The sequence below is a fragment of the Mytilus trossulus genome, chromosome 14, assembly GCF_036588685.1.
Source record: "Mytilus trossulus isolate FHL-02 chromosome 14, PNRI_Mtr1.1.1.hap1, whole genome shotgun sequence".
In the NCBI taxonomy this organism is placed as follows: domain Eukaryota; kingdom Metazoa; phylum Mollusca; class Bivalvia; order Mytilida; family Mytilidae; genus Mytilus; species Mytilus trossulus.
In genome coordinates, this window is record NC_086386.1 from 19,324,185 (window position 1) to 19,348,646 (window position 24,462).

The window sequence follows — 24,462 nt, forward strand, 5'->3', positions numbered from 1 at the left end:
TCATCTTTAATTTCGTACTATATTTGCATTTGTTTTAAAAAATCCCAACTTTAATTATACTTACTTTTTCCATCTTGTCACTTCTGCTAAATTAATCGAATTTACTTCATTAGCTTTTAATTACATGTTGTCTTACATTGGCGATTGATTTTTTTTTATTTCAAGGAACAAAAATTGAATCCTTTTCCTTTGGATGTCCGTTTTGGTTATATTGATTTTACTGTTTTCTAGTATTTATACATCCGCGACTTGAAAATTTATAGGCGTAAATAAAGGCAACAGTAGTATACCGCTGTTTAAAACTCGTAAGTCCATGGACAAAAATCAAAATCGGGGTAACAAACTAAAACTGAGGGAAACTCATAAAATATAAGAGGAAAGCAACGACACAACATAAAAATGTAACACACACAGAAACGGACTAATGTTTTAAAGACAATGAAAAAATAAAATTGCCATATAAACTAAAGATTCGACTAGCCATAAAACCATGTTCAACCCACCATTTGTTCTTAAAACATCCCGTATCATGTCAGGAATATATGGATATTGTTATCAACTAAATCCGCTTCTGTTTATTGATGGCAATTGTCTTTTTTTGCAGTTCAGTGGTTTTTTTCTTCCGTTGTTTTCCTCTTATAGTTTATGTGATTCCCTCGGTTTTGGTTTGTGCCCAGGCATAGATTACCTCAGCTGTATTTGGCCCAACTTTTTGGAATTTTGGATCCTCAATGCTCTTCAACTTTGTACTTATTTGGCTTTATACATATTTTGATACGATTGTCACTGATGAGTCTTGTAAAGATGAAACGCGCGTCTGGCGTACTAAATTATAATCCTGGTACCTTTTGTAACAAATTAAATAAATTGTCAAAGATAGATATTTACTGTGATTGTTAAAACAATTTGAACAGCGGTATACTACTGTTGCCTTTATTTTGGTCGTTTACTCCTCTAATGTTTTAGCTTAAACAGGGCCAGCATGGTTGTTTAGCATGGTGATTTTGTCTGAGATGTTCTGAACCTAACAGGTAATAATACATGAAAGCACAAATATGTGTTCACCAAGAGTTTCTGCTTAGAAATTGTTATCATAAATCTAATAACAGGTTGTTATGGACAGAACATTATGACAAACGTATATCATAATACATGTAGACATGGTCTATTTCTGTTGATTTTAGTCCTGAGTGATATCGAATTACTGTATTTTAAGATGTATGGCCAATATAGATTTTTTCCTGTGAAACAGCAAACATGAACAGCAGAACAAAATCCACAAATAAGTTAACAGGGTTGAAACTGTCATTTAACTCCTTGTAAGAATTTTCGCCCCTAAGAAACGATGTTAACCTATTTTAGCTCACCGAAATGCTGTTTTGTTTTATTTCACTTCTTAATCTATCAGTCATATATAAATTTGCTTATCTGTTGAATTTCATATGTGAACAAATCCATATACCTCATAAGTATCACATCTGCTTACCTGTATGATATAAACCAAGAAATTGATTCATTCACAGACTAATGTACATTGTTATTCAAGCACAATTATTCAAATATATCCTTGCCGCATCATTCAAGATGAGGCACTAGTAAAAGTGTAACGTAACCTAAATTCTCATTCATTTACCATATTTGCTTTTGTTAATGAAATCACGATCTACGGGTTTTTAAACGTAAGCCTCAATTCTCAGTTATTTAATATATTTCCTTTTGTTAATGAAATCACGATCTTAAGGTTTTTAAACATTTTTAAAACAAACATTCTTTCTCAAGGGGAAGTCTATTATCGTCCATCGTTGACACAGTTTATTTTATTACGGGTATAAACAAATTGGGTAAGTTTCTGAACATAATTGTATTTAAGAATTGAATGCTTCTTTTTGTAAATTTATTGGGTAATAAAAGCGTGGACCGAAGTACATTTTGTATGAAGCGCGGAAGCGCTTCATTCTAAAAATGTACGCACGGTCAACGCTTTTACAACCCTATACAGTTTCAAAAAGAAGTATTCAATACTTATAATTACATTTTTTTAGCTAAAATCATGAAAACACGATTTTTATCCAGTTTTATTTAATTCACCTGTGCACTTTTTTTGTGGGACCTCGTGTCATCATGCATGATAAATGTTATTGTCTGATGCAATTTTTGACGGAATGACATGTTAGCCAATCAGAATAACGTATTATAATGAAACTTACATCTAATGTAATTATAATCAAATGAATACAAGTTATTATTTTCAATGAAATGTTTTCATTCTACTATCTTTTATCATTATATCATTATTTCAGTACACGGAGGTGGAATTGTTGGGTGAAAAATTGACATTAACAAGAACAGAAAAGAAATAATATCAAATCGTCTCCTATTACCTATTTAGTTGTAAAGTTAGATCTCCAAAAACAGAGTTTGAGTACACCGCTGTACGATTGGAAGTGATAAAATGAAATTTTCTAAAACAATTTGTAAACGGTATAAGTTATGAAATTGCGTCAATAACGGTTGTACTGAATTTACTACCAAATCAGATAAAATAAAGCCGCCTACTATTTTTACTTCATGTTTTTCTTACCAATCATACCACATATTCCTATTTTGATATTTTATCTTTCTTATTAACGATCAATATAAAAACCATCATTTTTTTATTAAATATTAATTCACAAAATCATACTATAAGTCGGACGACAATTATAATAATGCTTATTGTTATTTATTAGAAAGTGGGAGTGACCGGCAAAATTACTGTTTATACGGTATATTGAGCGAGGGGATGTATTCCGTCAATTATAACTTAACCAATTTAGACAAAAAATGCATCAACATTGCCTCATCTGATGTTGTAGATTTCCATTTGTGTAGCATTTATGTGCATGGATTATAAAAAAACATTGCAGAAATTCAAAATGGCCAAAGCTTTTTTTTACCTCCTATATGAAATTTTAAAGACAAAAACTGTTCAATGCGAATCGGATTTTCTCTTTTTTTCATGGGTAAAATGCACTAATGAAAATTCTTTTGTTTTGTTTCTTGCTATGGTTTTTATTTATGAAAGTCGAAACAACTCCTTGAAAAAACTATAATGCCGTTTTACATCTTTGATTGCAGGTTTCCCCCCCCCCCCCCCCCCCCCCCCCTTGGTTTTTCTTTATACACCAAAATAAGCAAAAAGCCTTAACTCTTTAACTCTGTAAAAATTGGTATACTGATACCTATTCCTATATTTATACATCAAAAAGAAATTCAAAAATAAACCTACTATAAAAACCACTGATAGGTAACCGTTTGAAGTAAAAATACGATGCTTCACTGACACAAAACTAGTTTATATATAACTTTAAGATTTTTAAACTGATAGACAAAAAAAAGTTCAATAGACAAACTTGGGATTTGGAAATGCTGAATTGAATACAATGCTAATAGAATCGGTAACTTTAATCAAAAGAATATCATTTCAAATGCCAGTGCCCTGTATTCAGTTCAAATATTAAGCTATGAACACTTTATTGCACATAACATGCCACTCATCTTCATCAATATTATCCTCATTTTATGTATTTTGAATTGAAGACAAACACAATGTCTCTCGTTTATATGTGTTGTCCTAGGTTAAAGTGCTAGTAAATCAAACTTGATTGTAAGATGTGAGCACTATTTATTGACCGTTTAAGATAAACTGTGACTAAGAATTTAATTACTTCTTTTTTATGGCTACTCGAATATATGACTAATAGATAAAAGAATAATAAGATGAATGAACAGGTATAAATATAATGCAATAGCAAATGGTATGACTAATCTAAAACAACACAGAACAATACGAATCACTAAGTATCACATGGATGTAATAAATGCACGTATTTACCCAAAAGGAATTTATATAAAAACACTATTCAAAACCTTTTATACACAGAACAGTGTTGTGTTAAGACAAAATCAGTGATATTTTGTGAAAAGGTGGTGAGTAGCTTTACCATATGCAAATGACAAAATATAATATAAGCTGATATTTGAAAAACAATTTGACCTTTTTATTGAAAATTATACTCCAAAAACCATAGGTAAGTTTGTTTTTATGATCAGATGATATGTAACTATCTAGATTCAGTGCACACAACAATATAAACATACAAAAGGTGTATGTAAGGATAAATATAACTACTGGTAATACAAATATTGATAACTTCATAACACTGTCTTAACCGTTTTTGTAAGGACTGTAAGAGGAGTTTCTGACGTTTATGATAGATATAGGAAAATGCGGTGTGAGTGCCAATGAGACAACTCTCCATCCAAATAAAAATTTAAAAAAATAAACCTTTATAGGTCCAATGTACGGCCCTCGACACGGAGCCTCGACTCACACCGAACAACAAGCTATAAAGGGCCCCAAAATTACTAGTGTAAAACCTATCAAACGGGAAAACCAACGGTTTAATATATATAAAAAAAACGAGAAATGAGAAACACGTATACATTACATAAACAAACGACAACTACTGTACATAAAATTCTTGACTTGGGACAGGTGCAAACATTTGCAGAAGGATAAAACGTTTTAATGGTACCAAACCTTCTCCCTTTTTCTGAAACAATAGCATAACATCACAACATAAAAAAACACACGATAAAATATGAACTTATTTAAGTCCTCAACATCATAATGTCATGATTGGAATTTCATTGCTGAGACTCCGCAATATGAAAATGCAACATGTTTGGGTATGGATAGAAAGAAATTGTTCACTGAAAAAAACCTATAAAAATGCATGCATGGGTTTTAAATCTGGCTTTAAGAAGTTTGTGCTACGTCAACAAATCGGCGTTATTAAAATGTAGGGTGTCTTTATCCTTTTTTAGCTCACCTGGCCCGAAGGGCCAAGTGAGATTTTCTCATCACTTGGCGTCCGGCGTCCGTCGTCGTCCGTCGTCGTCCGTCGTCGTCCGTCGTCCTGCGTCCGTCGTCGTTAACTTTTACAAAAATCTTCTCCTCTGAAACTGCTGAGCCAAATTAATCCAAACTTGGCCATAATCATCATTGGGGTATCTAGTTTAAAAATTGTGTCCGGTGACCCCGTCAACCAACCAAGATGGCCGCCACGGCTAAAAATAGAACATAGGGGTAAAATGCAGTTTTTGGCTTATAACTCAAAAACCAAAGCATTTAGAGCAAATCTGACGGGGGGTAAAAATGTTCATCAGGTCAAGATCTAACTGCCCTGAAATTTTCAGATGAATCGGACAACCTGTTGTTGGGTTGCTGCCCCTGAATTGGTAATTTTAGGGAAATTTTGCTGTTTTTTGTTATTATCTTGAATATTATTATAGATAGAGATAAACTGTAAACAGCAATAATGTTCAGCAAAGTAAAATCTACAAATAAGTCAACATAACCAAAATGGTCAGTTGACCACTTTAGGAGTTATTGTCCTTTATAGTCAATTTTTAACCATTTTTCGTAAATCTTGGTAATCTTTTACAAAAATCTTATCTCTGAAACTACCAGGCCAAATTTAAACAAACTTGGCCGCAATCATCATTGGGGTATCTAGTTTAAAAATTGTGTGGCGTGACCCGGCCAACCAACAAAGATGGCCGCCATGGCTAAAAATAGAACATAGGGGTAAAATGCAGTTTTTTGCCTATAACTCAAAAACCAAAGCATTTAGAGCAAATCTAACAGGGAGTAAAATTGTTAATCAGGTCAAGATCTATTTGCCATGAAATTTTCAGATGGATTGGACAAACTGCTGTTAGGTTGCTGCCCCTGAATTAGTCATTTTAAGGAAATTTTGCCGTTTTTTGTTATTATCTTGAATATTATTATAGATAGAGATAAACTGTAAAGGGAAACAATGTACAGCAAAGTAACACCTAAAAATAAGTCAACATGACCTAAATGGTCAATTGACCCCATAAGGAGTTATTGCCCTTTATAGTCAATTTTTAACAATTTTCATAAAATTTGTTAATTTTAACTAACATTTTCCACTGAAGCTCTTAGGCCAAGTTCAATATAGATAGAATGATTGTAAGCAGCAATAATGTTCAGTAAAGTAAGATATACAAACACATCACCATCACCAAAACACAATTTTGTCATGAATTCAAATGCGTCCTTTGTTTAATATTCACATAGACCAAGGTGAGCGACACAGGCTCTTTGGAGCCTCTAGTTCTTTATAATAGCGCCAATTTTCTCGATTATTTACATTTTAGCCGCCCATTGTCTTTTATTCTTTTGAGTATATTTTTTCTCATTCTTTATTTGTTTCCCCATTACTCTTTTTCTGTAACATCTACAGTTGATTGGGCAATACTTTCGATCGTTTAACCTTCTTTTTAAAAAATGGGACGTACTTCTGGATCTGTGAGATATTTGAATGCGAAGCAAAGCCAGGTCGGAACGGGGACGTTAAATAAAACATTTGGTAGATGGTTGACTCATTGTTAAGCATACATACCACATCTCTCAATTTTTATAATTATATGTCTGTGTAAGTAAAACCCTCCACCATGACTATTTATTGATGAATGATTACAATTTTATGTACTTCAGATATGTTGCTGTTATCTGTCATTACCCTGGGGATTTACAGCTTTGCTGACAGTCTTACTGTTACAGAACTGTCAAAATTTACAACATCAGGAAACTTTCCTCAATCAACAGTGAGAGTCGATACAACCCCATCAGATAGGTGAATGTTTATATATTATAAAAATGTTGCTTCATGAATACTGAAACAAAATAACAAGGTTATTGTTTGCATTTGTCTGTTGCACTTTCTAGCCACAGACGCTTGAGAAGGGTGCCACATGTTGAGCAGGATCTGCTTACCCTTCCGGATCACCTGAGTTTTTGGTGGGGTTCGTGTTGTTTATTCTTTAGTTTTCTATGTTGTATCATGTTTACTTTTGTGTTTCTGTTGGTTTTTTTTTTTTTATTTTTAGCCATGGCGTTGTCAGTTTGTTTTAGATTTATGAGTTTGACTGTCCCTTTGGTATCTTTAGTCCCTCTTTAAAGAAGCCTTTTGTTTAGTCGAATATACCTTCAATAAAATCTTCCATTTTGAGGAGTTTGAAAATACTGTTCTGCGCTCATGCAGTAGATGGTTGGAATGTATATATTAAAACGATTTCAAAATAATTACTGTTTAAGTAAGATCAAAGAAGAATTGAATAAAAGAAAATAATTAAGAAGTGATGAAGAGATCCTATTGATAGTATCTTTAACTGAAAAGAAAGGAGAATGAACTCTAAAGTGCCCATCTTTCTTTGCACACATGTCTATTTACTTGGTTTTGATAAAAAATATTTTAGCGTTCTGTATTTAACTGAAGAGATACGTTAACTGAAGAGATACGTTAACTGAAGCGATACGTTAACTGAAGTGATACGTGACTCTTTGAACTTACTAATGATTATAATCAATTCCTTAACATTTTAGACATAATATTTATGCATCGGGGATACCAGATCATCCATGGGAAAAAGTTAATCCGAATGATGCAACTGATCAAAACTATAACATCAGTATTCCAAAAATACCAAGTTACAATAATGGAGCGCATGGTTGTGTCCCAATGGGCATGATTGGTATTACAAGGACAGGCGTAGCCATATTCAATCCGTTAAATGTTGACCTTGAAAATGCAGTTGAAGGGCAAACACGAGAGACTTTTGACAGTTGTGATGGCCATCCAACAAACGCAGGATCATATCATTATCATAAAATTCCAGATAGCTGCCTGTATAAAGGAGAGGTCGACGAGTTCATTGGTGTCGCTTTAGATGGATTTCCAATATATGGTCCAAATGCATCAGATGTTAACGGTCTGCTGACGTCAACTGACCTTGACGAATGTCATGGTAGAGAGGTTAATGGAGCCTATCGATATCATGCGACAGAGACATGGCCTTACTTTCTTGGATGTTTCAAGGGTGTGGTATTAGAAAATTTGCCTGGTTTGCAGTACAATTGTGAACCAGCTAATAAAACCTCTGCAGGTATATTTTTATTATATGCAAGTAAAACATGTGCGAATATTATAAGGGAACGTCTTAAAAACTTTTTCAAAGAGACAATAACCCGATCAAACAGCAGACAATAGCCGAAGTCCACCAATGGGTCGTCAATGCTACGAGACCCTCCCGCAGATAAAAATAAAGATCAATTCGTAGAAATCCTACGTAAACATTCTACGCATACTTGCTAAAAGGCTGTTTAAACGAACATTATCTCTGTGTCGTTTATGTGCAAAATAAGGAGATGTGGTTTCATTGTCAATGAGATAACTATCCCCCAAAGTTCAAATGAAGTGAATGCAAGTCATTATAGATCATCGTACGCTGTTCAACAATGAGAAAACCCCTTACATTTAGGTAAGATGTAAAAAGGCTCCAACATGTAGACGAAACGCGCATCTGTCGCAAATATAGAATTTCAATTTTGGTATCTTGGGTTTATTTTTGAAACAATTCAATCTATAAAACGAACTGACAAATTTATAACAAAACATTTTACGAAAAAGAAAATGACAAACATGGACAAACGACAGCCACTACCATTACATGCTCCTGACTTGGGATAGGCAAATAAAAAATGGCGTGGTTAAACCTGTTTGTTAACGATCAACCATCCCCTAACATTTGATAGTGAGAACAAACTATAAAAAAACAGCTATAAAGGCTGAACTCGTCAGATAGATACAACTAGAAATCATTTGCTCATTTGTACCCTTGTCATTTGTGCACTGAAGAAATACAGAAATGAGAAATCTATATTAAAATGTCCGTGATGTTGAATTTTCGAAGATTTCAAAAGTTGGTTGCTAAACCGAAATGCTAAAAAGTAGGTATCTATATTGTTGCATATAACTTGCTAACTCGTTATGAAGTTCCTTTTATTTGATGGACAAAAAACTGTAGTCTCAAAATTTGTTATGGATAAAGTATATTGAGACAAATGTCCAGCAACCAATCAAGACAAAAACCATATAAATATATGTTCCTTCTAACAAATACTTTCCATTACATTCTTGTGAATACTTTTTGTCTAAGATCTGTTTGAAAAGGTATAGTATAGTGTTTGTTGGATTTCAATATCGTTCTAAATCACATATAACTGTTTTAGGTTGGGAAGACTGGAAAGAATGGAACGGATATCTTTGTAATTGTCTACAGCAGGGAGGACAGGGTGGTGGAAATATGCCAGATCCATCTCAATGTGGACAGAATAATCCAAACCGACCAGCTAACTGCCCTAATGTTCAAGAATGCATGAACAATAACAATCCTCCTATGTTTTGTTACGACATATGCCAACAACAGGGGAATCGTCCTCAATTTTGCCAGACATTACCTGCTAATGATAATAGCGACGCACCTGTAAATGATGGCAGCGACGCATGTTCAGTAGCAGCTATCAAAATTTATACTATTCTTTTGACATTTATAGCAATGATTTTTATCTGATGTAAACATTTGGATCACTTCAATATGCTGTGCTTAAATGGATTTCAATGCAATAATTATATATGTAAATCATTTTTTTCTTCAACATTATATGCTAAAGCAAATGAAGATGAGTGCTTAACCAATTCTGCAGACAACATTGCCGAACTATATTTGGCAAAACTTTTAGGAACTTTTTTAGACACACGCGCGACTGGCGCAAATACAAAATTTCAATATTGGTATCTGGATGAGTTTATTTATAACCACTGGTTCGATGTTGCTGTTGGTGGAGTTTTTATTCCCCGCGGTTATCATCGGTCAAGTATTCTGCACTTCTGTGTTGACACGAATTATCATTGATATGGTCACAATTATAAATCAAATGGCTTTTCTACATCAGGAATAGATTACCGTGGCTGTATTTTGCAAAACTTTGAGGAATGTTTGTTCCTCTGTGCACTTCAACTTCGTACTTTATTTGGCGTTTCTGAACTTTTTTATGGGATTATTAATTCATTTGGTCGATACAAAGCATGAAAACAATTAACAAAAATACAAACCAGACGTGGCAAGGTACGTATTATACGTCCTTACACCAAAATAGACACTTATTATAGATTGAGAGTTCTTGCAGTTACTGAGACCCAGTTATTAGCCATTAACAAGTAATAAAAAAGCATGTATCTAAGACTAAAGTATCAGTCAGTTCACATCTATAACAACTCTTTTGGGGTCTCTAGTGGGTGTCTGTTGCAATTTGAAATGTTTGAAAATAACCTACATATGCATACCTAATTTTTAGATCCATTTAAATTTATTCTTGTCAAGAGCGTGCATGAAATATTTGCCACTGAATGTTAAGCAAATGACAATCATTCTTTAATATCCCTCATTATCACGTAGATGATTCTGACCGTTATCGACCAACACTTAATTATCAAATTTAAAAATACACGCCATTCTTTTGAGTTAATAATTATCGTGATTATTTCTGGATCTTATAGTTGTTGGAGGAAGATTGAAATACTTTTATTTTGAACAAACAACACACGAAAATGAGTCACCATTTGTATACGGAGGACACTGTAGCGATCCACATTCTGCGACTACATTGAACACACGTTTACCGCCATCATTTCTACTCCCTCCTCCCGGTACACTTTGATGATTTATATCAACACATATATACATTGATCCGGAAGTATAAGAATGGTGACTGGATCCTAAGTATCCATGGTATTTAATTTTCCATCCAGTCTGACAAGTGTCCTTTCCTGGGATCATTATGGTAGTGGACGTACGCTGGCTTCTACAAACGGCACATGGTAGTTCGTTGTTAAAAGGGTTAGGATGTTGTCCCCAGAAGTTTGTACCGTATTCTGCTCCGTACATTCTACCATAATCATACCCTCCTGTTGTTTCTCTTAGCTTGGGGTCAGTCGGTAAGCACACGAACTCAGGTGATGCTCCAGTCTCATTGTAATGTCCTCCTCCAACAAAACCTACATGATGAGATAATAGGTTTGTATATACATGTATCTTAAATAACATTCCAAATTTTTTAATAATAGTAATAATTATAATAACAGAAGTTTTCCGTTTCGAAAACATAGTTGCAGCTAAATATCTTTTTATAAACTCAAATGCGGAATTTTTCATTGAAATGCAGTTGAGCTTCTCTACGCAAATAATCATTTCAAAATGTGCACATTCTTTTAACGGTATTATATTAACAAAATTTGACTCGAGATCTGTAAAATGAAAATTATTTTATAAGATGCTCGACACAAAAGGTTCTCAAAACTTTTAAGGCATACTTGTATCAGTAAATTTAATAAGGTCAACGTACGTTTTATTTTACCAAAAACTAGGAATATGACATTTTCTTTTTCAAAAATTGCACTATAATCATGCAAAACTGTTAAAATTTCAGTTTTTCTTAGAAATTTGATTGCCAAAAGATATTCGTCCAATCACTTTTATAACGGATTTTATCGATACTGTATTGGAAACATGTAAACATTATAACTAATTGAAAGCGCAACAAACCACCAGAAGACGGAATCATCCTTGATTGATTTATGTAGGAAGTTTCAGTTTGACAGGACTGTAATGATAGCCGTTGTGATAGTTAAAATACCTGAGTAAACAAGTTCTGTATCTTTCGACTGACAATCACTTCGTCCCCAATGAACGAAAGTTGAGCCAATTGCTGAAAAACAGTACAGTAATACAACGTTTAAATTATGACATTCCTGTAATGATAGCCGTTGTGATTATTAAAATACCTGAGTAAACAAGTTCTGTATCTTTCGACTGACAATCACTTCGTCCCCAATGAACGAAAGTTGAGCCAATTGCTGAAAAACACTACAGTAATACAACGTTTAAATTATTTCATTATGCTGCTCCTATCATAAGCAAACTGTTACTGAAATATCGATTGTAATACTATACGAAATCAGTAAGGATCGCGCCAGAAGCAGCAAGCTAAGATACATTGACAGCTGATCTGCCTTTTTTTGCATTATGTATATAAGTTTAATGTGGTTGGTTTAAACAGGGTTGAGAGCGCCAAATCCCCCAAAAATTATATATACAGTAGCTTATGTTATTACTTGAGTTTGACAAAAGATAAACAATAAGATATTTTCTCTAGTGACTATTGATGCAATGTTACTTGTATAATATGTTTATGTTTAATACTCAGCAACAATGACACATATAACAGACAAGAATAACTACCAATGAAGTGGTACACAGCTTGTAGACTTCTAGTTTCAGACATAAACATGCAGTACAAATATATGTAACTAAACTATTTCGAGTGCACTCTTTCTAAGTCAGTGATGTAATAACAAACAAGTAGACATGTATTGTATGGGTAACAATACTGCGTACTTACAATCCTGTAGAACATACAGTTTTTGACGTTAAATTACTGATTGTATATAACAAGCAGACACATGGTACATGTGTGGGTAACAAAAATATTGCGTACTTACAATCGTGTAGAACAGACAGTTTTGACGTTAGATTACTGATCGTATCGGACTGGTGTTTAATCGTCTCTGCCTGTTGGTGAACTAGATTTTCGAGAATACCAAGACGTTGCAGTACATCTGAGTCATCTATCAAAAGTCGTTTTTCACTTAAAGAATAATTTAAGAAACTGTAAATAGTCAACAACAATAATATAGCCATATCTGTTCTATATGTAGGGTTCAAAATCAGAAATTTGTCTGTTATCTTACTATCAATGTTCTGACTTATTTTGATATGAACTCCCTGTATATACGTACACATATTTCATGTGTACAATGTATGGCTGTAATATAAGTTATGTATTCAACACTCCACTCTCTCATATCCACACACCGCTGAAGACACTAGATTTGATAGTCTATTGCTTATAACGTAGCAATCATAACATGCATATTCAGAACAAGAAGAAATTAAACAATAAATCTAAAAGTAAGTACTGCAAAGTGATCACCACTAACAGGAAAGGAGTATGAGCAATTTTCCCTCAATTTTTATATTACTCCAGTGCCATTTTCAATTTATATATTTACTTAAAAGTCGTAGTACCACCGTTCGAACTGTTTACTTTGAGAGCTACAGTAGTTTGGCTGATTTCAACATCAAATTATAACCCTTGATGAATGCCTACAAACGATTTTTTAAGAAATTTGATAAAAAATGAAATCTTTATCCTAAAAATGCAAAAAGCACATCGCTAACCAAAGTCAAAATTATTTCAGATTTTGAGATATATATGGTCTTACGGATACAAAATACAATCATATCGGTAATGGGGTGTTTTTTCTATGAGGGATTTGACAAAAGCTGCTTTCAAAAGCAACATGTATCACTGACAGATTTTTTGATAAAATGAATTGCGAAACAGTATATTCATATTTATTAAATAAATCTTATACTAAATGGCTAATATGATTTGATAGTTGTTCATCTTGTGTGGGAAACAATTAGTGGAAATTCGCCTTTCACCTTAAGACTTCCACTAGAGAAAGGTCCCATCCAAGTAGGGACCGAAAACTTACCTTTCAACCTCTTACAGATTTGTATAAAAAATATTTTATCGACAGAACGTGTAGTACTTTCAAATTATGGGGCATCATCCAGCAAATGTATCTGCATCTTAATACATCTCCTGCATCCAAACTTATGTCCATTTAGCAAGGTCCTGCTTTTGTGTAGTTTTTTTCAACGTAGGGCGTGGTACTCTCCCATCATGGGGCATCGTATTGAGTGTAATCACTCTGGCCAAATATGTCCGGATATTTATACATCTGGAACAGTCAAACTTATGTCTGTTGTCAAAGATCCTGCTGTTGGTAGAGTTTTGTCGGCAGTGAGGTACTCTCCAATCAAGGGGCTTAGTATTCAATGTTAGCAGGTCGTACAGGTGGATATAATTGCCTTCATCACCCTTTCGTTTATACTGTGAGAGTTGTCTCATTGGCAATTATACCAAATCTCCCTATTCTTATAAGAATTTTTATTGAAGAATTTATTAAAAGAATACTGAATATCTATCAACAAACAATACATGCAATTGTTGTTTATTTGTTGTTTTGTTTTTTAATTGTTTCTATTTTATGTCATTTTATGTATTGGTTGACTTGTTCTCGAGTATGCAAGCATATACTTAACTCTAACTTGGATTACAATGGTTCTGTAACATTGCTGATCGGATCGGGGTCAACGGCGTAAGATTAAGCTACTTAGTAGTTTAAATCTAATTAATAATGATCGAATACCAAAATACAATGTTAAATGTCTGTTAACCTTTCACATATGTACCAATTACTTCACCCTACAATTAAACTCGTTGATTGAAACTGATTATGATACAAGAAAAAATAAAACTATAATTGATATACGTTATGATGTAAAATGTTTAAATACCGGGATTTATAATTTCATATCTGTTATTAAAAAAACCAGCATGCATAAAGGAAAGTGCGTGTATGAGATATAAAATATTTGAAGGACAATGGATATTGCTTTAGCTCGACCACTTTCTGCACCAAAATCTAAGACAGAAAAGTCACAGGTAAGAAATAGATACATAAGTTAAATTCAAATTGATTCCAATTCATATTTTATAGTGTGTCTTTCTATGTTGTGATGTTACTCTATTGTTTCATATTAGGGTGAAGGTTTGGTACGATAAAAGTTTAATCCGTGTTGAAAACCGTACCTTGACAAATAATGGTTTACTTTGATAAATTGTGACTTGGATGGAGAGTTGTCTCATTTGCACGCACACCAAATCTTCCTATATCTACCTATATCTATATACATTTTTTATTTAAAAATACTTTTTTTCTCTACATGTTTTGTATACACGATGTTTAGATGTATGATAGAAATACATTAATTGTCACCCATATCTTCAACGTTTCATGGCACCAAAGAATTTTGATATCCGAGACAAAGTATTAAATAAAATATATAAAAAAAAACATTCTGGCGGGGAAATATAAGACAATTTGTACCCCTTTCGTGCAAATACTAACACTTTCACTCCTTTCTTTTACACCGATATTCTAATTTTCTTGAGTCAATAAAGTAAACTCTCAACTAAGATTTGTTTCAAGCATATTATCATTACAGAAGATTTTAAAAGATATAATATAAAACTTAACCTCCTTTATAATTTCATTTGGTAAATAAATATTTAAGCATGCACATCTTTCTTCCTATTAAGCGGTCACAATCAATTGTCCATTATTCTGTCACTTTTTTAATGACAATATATATGTCGTTTCTTTTTCTTTTTGTTTCTTTGTATTTAATTCATAATAAAAAAAAACACAACAACTTTTTCAATAAATTGTTATGACTAACCTTGCGTCTGAATATTCTTTTTACGCGACGTATTCAGATATATAAATTAAATAATAAGTTTTTCAACAAAACTTTTATAGAAAACATCAATTTGTATACTATTCTTTTATCAGAAGAAATCATTAAAATTTACTGTGTTGTGTTTTTTAAAATGTCTACACGTTTTAATGCCAATTTTACAACGAATATAAAGCAAGGTGATGATGTAGGATTGCCAATTAAACAACTATCAACCATAGTTCAAATAAGTGGGTATAAGCCTTTATTTGGATTAAAGGATTTTTAGAAATGTTTAATACTTTCCGCCTTTTGTCCTGTGTGACCTTTTTGAATACTAATATAATTTTTGAACTGATATTTACCAAATATGTATATACGGATCAATGACGTACTATAATAGCCAATAAGGAAATTTCAGCTTTATTTATAACAACACTCTGTCAACCCTTGAAAAAGTTATAGCGATTCTTTATAACCCCTCTCTGATGTTCTAAAAAAGTTAAATCACAAAAATACTGAACTAAGAGGAAAATCTAATCGGAAAGTCCAAAATCACATCGCAAAATCAAATAACAAAACATGTCAAAAACGAATGGACAACAACTGTCATATTCCTGACTTGGTGGTACAGGCATTTTCAAATGTAGAAAATGGTGGATTAAACCTGGTTTTATAGCGCTAACCCTTTTAATTTGATGACAGTCTCATCAAATTCCGTTATATTTACAATGATGCATGAACTAAACAGACAAAATAAATAAAATAGGTAAACTATGGGCTTAGCATTTTGTATTCATCTCTGGCGTTTATTGTCTTCGTTCTTCTGAGATTTTTAAATACAAATCGTCTAAAAGCATTCAGCAAATTGAAACTTTCCGTTTCTAACAAATGAATCATTTAAAGGAGATAAGAACTGTTAAACAACTTATTTTCGTGATTATTTTTTTCGCGTTTCCCTCCTTCGAGACCACTTCACGAAGAGTTAATTTCGCGATTCTCTAATTTACTTAATGTAGTTTAATAAGGAAAGATCCCAGTTTTACATATTTGCGACGATTTATATTCGCGTTATTATTCTTCTCGCGAAAATTGCGAATGTAAATCGCTCACGGAAATATGTTGGTTTACATTACACAGACTTGCAATGAGTTATAATGTAAAACTGATTTAATATGAAGAAAATGACCAAAGACAGAAGTGGTCGCCCTTAAGTTACAATTTGTTTTCATACTGTTTAACCCCGCCACATTATGTATGTATGTGCCTGTCCCAAGTCAGGAGCCTGCTATTCAGTGGTTGTCGTTTGTGTATGTGTTATATATTTGTTTTCGTTCATTTTTTTATATGAATAGGGCGTTAGTTTTCTCGTTTGAATTGTTTTACATAGTCATTTCGGGGCCTTCTATAGCTGACTATGCGGTATAGGATTTGCGCATTGTTGAAGGCCGTTCGGTGACCTATAGTTGTTAATTTCTGTGTTATTTTGGTCTCTTGTGGACAGTTGTCTTATTGGCAATCATACCACATCTTCTTTTTTATATTAAGTACTCTAAACATGCTTCCAGTAACTTAGATTATTATTTAACACTGTAAAGCGTTGTTTATTTGTTTATATTTTTTGTTGTACTTATGATGTTATTACTAATAGCTTTTAAACCTTGTTCAAAATTTCTCTGTACTCATTTTTTAATGTATGTAAATCTTTTTAGTTTTTTGTTATTTCACTGATCGAGATGAAACGAGGGAAAGTAGATATTTTAAAATGACGAAATAGCTTAAAACCCCTTCTCCACAAATTGATTTACCAATATCAAACCAGGTTTTGCATCAACTCTAAATTATGCAATTGAAAAAGAACCAACAACATATCAGTGGTAGAGTCTTGTGTAATATGTTAACGTTGTTTTTTTTTTATTTGGAGAATTTTGAGTTGATGCCATTTTGGCAAATCTTTCATACTAGTTTCGGTTTAATTATATAAAGCTTGTTTAGTCAAGAGACAGTTTAATGAGTTTGACATATCATCTCTTTTTCTATTGTTGTCTGTTGACTATATGTTGACCTTTATAGGTTTTAAGTCACTAGTATAATTTCATCTTCAAATTCGTTCTTTGTTTGGCATTTTTTTTTATTCGAGCGTCACTGATGAGTCTTTTGTGGATGCGTAAATACAAAATTTCATTCATGGTATCTATGATTAGTTTATAATCATAAGTTTTTGTTTAAACTTTACGTTATGTTTTCGAAATCAAAATTGGAATGTTCCATCTTTTTTTGTTATGTTTGCTTTCCTACTGTTTTGACGATTGATGTGTCCGTCTTATGACAACTTGTGCTTTTATTCCAGAATGAATGATACATGTTTTATAGTTTTCGAAATTTCTAGCATGACTCGGCCCTGTCGTGGAAAAGTTAGCAAAACTCGTGCTTTTGGTGGGGTGGGGATGGGTCTGTTTGACTGTACAGGATATAAAAAACGTAGCATAGTCCGGCATCAATAAGGACGGGACGAGTAATGCGATGTCTTATTCAAGGATGATAACTCGCTCTCTGCATGCGATTACTCTTTTAAGGCTCAATAGGTCTAATATTGCGAGGCAAAATAATTAACCGGCAACCAAGCAAGCATCTATATGACCATATGATTTTTATTATGACAGGTTAGTCTTAACAACTTTTTTATTCACTCCACTGCTGGTGGGAGTTTCTTTATCTTACCTCCTATACATTTCTAGGAATATGATTTGTTAAAAGCAACCGCGTTGAGATCGTGTATATTTCATACTGGGTAAGTAGGCGTGGTTTATTTCAATACAAGTAGTTGGTAATGGTGTTGGCTTTCTAAACCAATCTGCTTCCAATACGCCTGAGACTTTGATTTCGTGCCAACACCCCTTTTCCTGGATCCTCACCTTATGAATATATTTAGTGCGGTCTTATTCGTGATCATTTTCTAATAACTTCGTATATCAATATCCGCTTTAGGTCGTTAACCAACTTATAATCCATCAATAAAAATAAATAATAATAGTTTACACGTTTATGCATTTCAAACTTAAGTTTGAGATTTAAATTGACATTTTAATTGATTAAAGTTAATTTCTAGAACTATAATAGTTCTTACGATTTAAAAATTAATTTTGACATGAGACATAAGATATATATTTTTAACAGTATGTAGAGGTTCTAAGTATAATTATCGGAATTCAGAGCTATCATTATGGTATTATGTACAAGGATGCAATGCATTTAGGACGCCTCCGGGTGTGAGAATATCTCGCTACATTGAAGACCTGTTGGTTATCTTCTGCTGTTGTCTTCTCTATGGTCGGGTTGTTGTCTCTTTGACACATTCCCCATTTCCATTCACAATTTTATTTTTATCTTAAGATGACAAAAATAAACTTACTTTTAGATATAAAAAGAAAATCGTGATCACGTACAGGTTCCATGATTTAGTTGACCTTTATACTCTTCTCCTGTACTTATGTTATAATTTTCCATGATATAACTTATATTTACTACTATAGACAAGAAATTTAGAAGAAGATTATTGATTTCATTTGTAGGTTAAAATAGAGTTCAAAACATAATAAAGATCAAATGACAATCTTGATCACAAGAATAACTTTTCATTATACCTTTGAAACAATTGAATGGATATATAGTAAATAAATATGTTTGTTGTACCTTTAAACATAAAATAAGTTTATTTTGGATAAAAAATTGTAATTCTTGTTGAGTTGAATATGGATATAGCAGGCGAAATGTCAACAGCAAGGACTCCTATTTCTAGAATATCTGAGGTATGATATAAAAAATCTACTTTTCCAAAAGTTTGCAATTTATCCATTTGAGTGCAAACTGAAAATTGCATATTTAAACAGTTTGTTTAATAAAGCTTATCACACTTTTTATTTATCTTAACATCACTGGCTTTCAGATGTTTGGGTATGGTCGTTCCTGATGGAGGTGAATCCGGAAAAGCCTTTCAGACCAGACAAATGAAATTTACATGCTAATAAAGCCGTTAGTTTTCTCTTTTGAATTGTTTCACATTGTCATTTCGGGGCGATGATTTATATCTAACTATGCGGTGTGGGCTTTGCTCATTGTTGAGGGCCGTACGGTGACCTATAGTTTTTAATTTCTTTATCATTTTGGTCTCTTGCCAATCATATTACATCTTCTTTTTTTATAATTAGTCTTTAGTTTTCTATGTTGTGTCTTGTATATACTATAATTTGTCTGTTTGTCTTTTTCTTTTCGACCATGGCGTTGTCAGTTTATTTTCGATTAAGAGTTTGACTGTCCCTTTGGTATCTTTCGCCCCTCCCTTTATAAGTGTTATTTTATTTGTCGTTATTAAACATAGTTCTAAATATATGTATATTTTTTTACATTGATCAACGTGTTCGTCCGTTCGTTAACTCACTTCTCACTCTTTGGTTTTCTGGAAGATTGATATAGCACGACAAGACAAATCTATCATATTTTACACATTGTCACGGTCCACAAGATACAATTAGATTTTATGGATTTGACCTTATAGCCCAAAAGCGGTGCTGAAAAATGGCGTTCAAACACAAAAAATCAAATTTTATCAAATTATTTACCAAAATCAAAACCCTTTGTTATCGATAGGCAATGGAAAGACTGGGACTATATATACTTATATAAATAGTAATTGTAACAGTCATATCTTGTCATGTGCACAAATCATTTTATACTATGCATACTTATTTCATTCTTTGTACCAATGTGTATACAGTGGTTTTAAAGAATAAAATTGTGTGTCTTGTCTTGTCTCGTCTTGGACCTAATATGATATTACTCTAGGTCAAAAAATCATTTAGATTTGCTTACTATAGTTTAAAAATATTTATTTATAGTGGATTGGGAAACAAGTTATTACAACTTATATAAATCCCTCTCCATTTTGCGGGTGCGAGTGCTGCCTTTGTAGCGGCATTAGCCTACCCTTTTTCGAAATCTACAAGGGTGTCTTTTACGTGCAAGAGATATTGCTCTCTCTCACACGGGTCAGCCATTTATCGTCCCCATACGACGGACTAGCATCGTTTCTCAAGACCAAACTCGCAAATGGTGTCGAGGGAGAGCTAAAAAATTCAGTCCCTGCAATTTTCTCCCCGGAACGAGGATCGAACCAGGAACCTATGTACTACCATGTCACAAAGGATATAGATTTCTATAATATCCATTAATAATAGCAGTAAAACAAATGTTATGATACAGATGTATGCTCGGCCATTGTATCACATTAAAAAGTAAGCACTCATTTCAATGTGTATGTTGGTTTTACAACAAGTTTATATGTCCATGTTTGTACTCTTTAAAAAACCAAAACTATGTAAAAGCATGTACCTCGTTTACACGTAATTGTAATTGTAATAAGTACATGTAATTCGAATATTGAATTCGAATCGAATTCGCTAGTCGCGTTCACACACTATTATTTTTTAATTCGAATTGATTCGAATTGGTTAATTCGAATTATCTAATTCACATTAGAAATATGCTTTTGTCAATACGAATTAAAAGTTAACGTCGTTTGGACAGTAAAGTGAATTTGACGCTCATTGTAATTCGAATTAGAATTGACGTTAGGACGTAAAACGTTTCGAATGCAAATTAAAATTATTCGAATTGGTTAATGCGAATCGAATTCGAATTACGTGTTGACTCAGCATAAATACGTAAATGGCATAGGTAGTCTCACATGTTCGTCTAACTTGAAGAATGAACAACCGTAGAATTTTATCACCGAAAACAAACCGTTGTGCGGAATATAGAATTTTTCTTCGAAACCTTTTATGTTTATCATTTATAATTACTATGTGTATCTTGCCTGACAAGCGCCCATAACTGGCTTACATTTGTTATATGTTATAAAAATGTATTATGTATAATAGTTTGTTTTTTTTTACCTATTTCGCCTATTTCTGTTCATCGTGAAGAAATTGACCGATCTTGCAACAATTCTTTGATTATCTCTGGTTTTTTTTTCTATTTCCGCTTCGGCTGTTTTATTTTATTTCCCAATCGTATTTGAAATAATTTTTACGCTGGTTTATGAAATCATGAAAATAAGGAAAAAGAAAAAAAGAAAAAGAGAAATTTGTAAACTCGGTATAAAATGGTAAACTAGCACTTACGGTTTGAAATATATGGCCTAAATAATTCTTACCTTGTATCTTATTTGTTTTATTTTCATTCGTTCTCCTAATGTATTTAAAAGAAATTTAAATCATCATTGACATCAGTATGATATTGAAAGATCAAAACCCTGGTATTATGTTCTCTTTTAAAAAGAAACAACGATATTCAATTGAAGAAATTGTGATATTTAAGATAATTATAATTATATATCTGACAGGTGAAATAGAAATACCCAATTAATTTTATGTTGTTCAATTAACGATGAATTTCGATAGCATTATATTTTTTGAACCGAAGGTCTAACGTAAAATTATACATGTCATGTTTTATGCCGAATTGAGGAATTTTGATATTCTATTTAAATAATTTTTTCTCCCCTTCGCTTTTAAATTAATTTGTGTTTGTTAGGATACATTCTTTACATATTGACACATATAATACATAATACAGCTATATTATACAGCATATCCATGGGCATGCTAGCCTAAGTGCGAGCGGTCGTTGGCTGGAAACCTGACTTGATCAAAACAAGTACTTGATATTTACGGCTTCTTCCCTAATCCCGTGTTAGTCAGTGGACAAAGGAGACTGGTCGATTCAAAGTCAGAATAACTTCAACATTACCATCACACCTTTTGTCATTCCATCTAGCTTTTACCCCCTGCTCCATCTATTTCTCTCGCATTTTCTCATTTTTTTTAAACAACAGGAATAAAATTAAGGATGGATATGCGGAATGAGGAAATTTGTTTATGTATTCCGAAACAACCATTATAGCTTACGATAAGATTAAGTATTTATACAAAGATTATTTTATTATGATTTAAAAGTAAAGAATTAAGTCAAATGATAAGTTTATTTTCCTGTCATTTAATACAGGTACACACAATAAGATTTCATATCGGTTAACGCTTTTTTCAATAAGACATTCAAATGCATTCATTGGAAACTTGTTCTTCGTTCAACGCCATTTAAAGCAGTTTCACTTACTGAAATTTGAAATTTGTTATAGTTAAAGGGTTGTGTATTTGCCCCAAAAAGACAGCAAGTAAACAACACAAACAAGAAACGTAAAATCATAACGAAAGGTAGAAATTTTGTTTACCTTTATATATAATATCTAAAGCCTTTAAAATGCTTTGTTGCTTCTCTGCACAAGGTATTAAAGTTTACTTGATATATGATGTAGTGATTTGATAAAGTTTTACATTCACATTTGTTAATAAAAATTAAAAAAAATCCTTAAATTATCTTTGTTGGACTAAAATTACCGTATTGTACTGATTAAAGTACGTACAACGAACATAGGTCGGATACCTCCAAGAGCAAAACTATGACAGGAAGGATCAAAATCAAAAGACCGTTAAAAGAATACAATCAATCAAGACCACTCTTCATATACATGTTACTGTGACGTTTCGATTTTTAGTGAACTATAAGATAGATATATGCATAGGTTTACTTGTACGTACTACATACTATATTTATTTAACTTCAAAATCTTCAATAACAAAGAGAGAAAGATTAAAATTTACACTTGGACTTAGTTAAAAACGTCATGTAGATCTATAGTTTAAAGACACATCTACGTATAGCCCATGGTCCTGTGTGTTGTTTTTCTGTCCTTTAAATGCTGTTTTGTTTATGTTATCTAAGTTTTTTTTAGTTGGGATCTTTTCTGCACGTTATATAAAAAGCTGTATGTAACACCATAATTATTCGCAGATCTATTTATAAAAAAAGGCTAAAGTAAATTGATTCTGAAAGTTGATCTCCTGTTTAAATGTCATTGTTTGACTTTTTTATCCAATAATGGCCAATCGGAATCCATTAAAAAAAGGTTATCTTCAGTTCATATGAACTTTCTCCGGAAATAGGAGACAATTACGAACTATCCATATTAAATTCACTGATGACTTAATTGACTCTTCTGTAATCAATCAATAAAGCATAATAAAAGATATTTAAATGGATGTTTGATAATTGAATACATCTAGCCAATGTAGAAAAGTAAACGCATTACAATACGCACATTAAAATTCAGTTCAAGAGAAGTCTGAGTCTGATGTCAGAAGATGTAACCAAAGAAAATAAACAAAATGACAATAATACATTAATAACAACAGACTACTAGCAGTTAACTGAGATGCCAGCTCCAGACTTCAATAAAACTGACTGAAAGATTATGAAAACATCATATGAACATCAGGCACAATCCTTCCCGTTAGGGGTTTAGTAGCATACCATCATAACATATATGAGAAGAACATAACCCGTGTCATGCCAACAACTGTTTTTGAATAAATGTGTTAAGTTCCAATGCAAAGACCCTATAAGTGAATCAATATTAACGCCAAAATATGCAATCTTTAATGACCTGACAACAGTATCGTAACTATAACTCTTCTTAATAAGTCTATTCAAAGGTTTTGTTAGTTTCTGAGGTGAATACTGACACCTTTGTGCTTTATAAAGAAGATTTCCATAAAAAATTGGATGTGAAATACCTGAACGTATAAGAAGTCTGTATGTTGAGCTATATTTACGAATGATGTCCTTATACCGATGAAAAAATTTAGTAAATGTTTTGACTAGTTTGTGATATCGAAAACCTTGGTGTAATATTTTTTCAGTTATACATAAATTTCTCTCGTTAAAATCTAAAACATGAAGTTACATACACGAGCGAATCGTACAAGATGAGATATATAAACACCGTAAGATGGTGACAAGGGAACGTCACCATCTAAAAATGGATAATTAACGAAAGGAAATGAAAAATCATCTCTTTTATCATAAATTTTAGTATTCAGCTTTCCTTTAGTGATATAGATATCAAGATCGAGGAAAGGGCAGTGGTCATTGTTAGTATTAGCTTTATTTAAAGTAAGTTCAACATGATACATTTCTTTAATATACATACTGAAGTCGTCATTATTG

General features: G+C 32.5%; 3 protein-coding genes across 3 annotated transcripts in view; 2 read left to right on the top strand and 1 right to left on the bottom strand.

Moving 5' to 3' along the window:
- The first annotated feature begins 1,728 nt into the window (after positions 1-1,728).
- On the top strand, positions 1,729-9,654 carry LOC134696097 (uncharacterized). The gene is made up of 4 exons (XM_063557690.1): positions 1,729-1,841; positions 6,569-6,707; positions 7,457-8,016; positions 9,143-9,654. Exons 2-4 carry the CDS (start codon positions 6,571-6,573, stop codon positions 9,481-9,483), a joined length of 1,038 nt encoding a protein of 345 aa, XP_063413760.1. The 5' UTR covers positions 1,729-1,841; positions 6,569-6,570; the 3' UTR covers positions 9,484-9,654.
- Positions 9,655-10,494: 840 nt separating this feature from the next.
- On the bottom strand, positions 10,495-11,674 carry LOC134697547 (uncharacterized). Its single transcript, XM_063559828.1, has 2 exons — positions 11,606-11,674; positions 10,495-10,967 (listed from the first exon to the last, which is right to left on the bottom strand). The coding sequence occupies exon 2, from the start codon at positions 10,855-10,857 to the stop codon at positions 10,495-10,497; it is 363 nt and encodes a 120-aa protein (XP_063415898.1). The 5' UTR covers positions 10,858-10,967; positions 11,606-11,674.
- A 2,581-nt stretch (positions 11,675-14,255) lies between these two features.
- Positions 14,256-24,462, top strand: part of LOC134695836 (leucine-rich repeat-containing protein 74A-like) — a 29,457-nt gene continuing 19,250 nt past the window's right edge. Inside the window, exon 1 of the mRNA XM_063557268.1 lies at positions 14,256-14,545. Coding sequence (XP_063413338.1) covers positions 14,486-14,545 — 60 coding nt within the window. The 5' untranslated portion in view covers positions 14,256-14,485. The remainder of the gene's footprint in view (positions 14,546-24,462) is intronic.

Coding starts and splice junctions, on each gene's coding strand:
- LOC134696097 (XM_063557690.1), top strand. CDS start 6,571: ATGTTGCTGTTATCTGTCATTACCCTGGGGATTTACAGCTTTGCTGAC. Junction 6,708..7,456: donor GATACAACCCCATCAGATAG/GTGAATGTTTAT, acceptor TTAACATTTTAG/ACATAATATTTATGCATCGG. Junction 8,017..9,142: donor AGCTAATAAAACCTCTGCAG/GTATATTTTTAT, acceptor TAACTGTTTTAG/GTTGGGAAGACTGGAAAGAA.
- LOC134697547 (XM_063559828.1), bottom strand. CDS start 10,857: ATGTACGGAGCAGAATACGGTACAAACTTCTGGGGACAACATCCTAAC.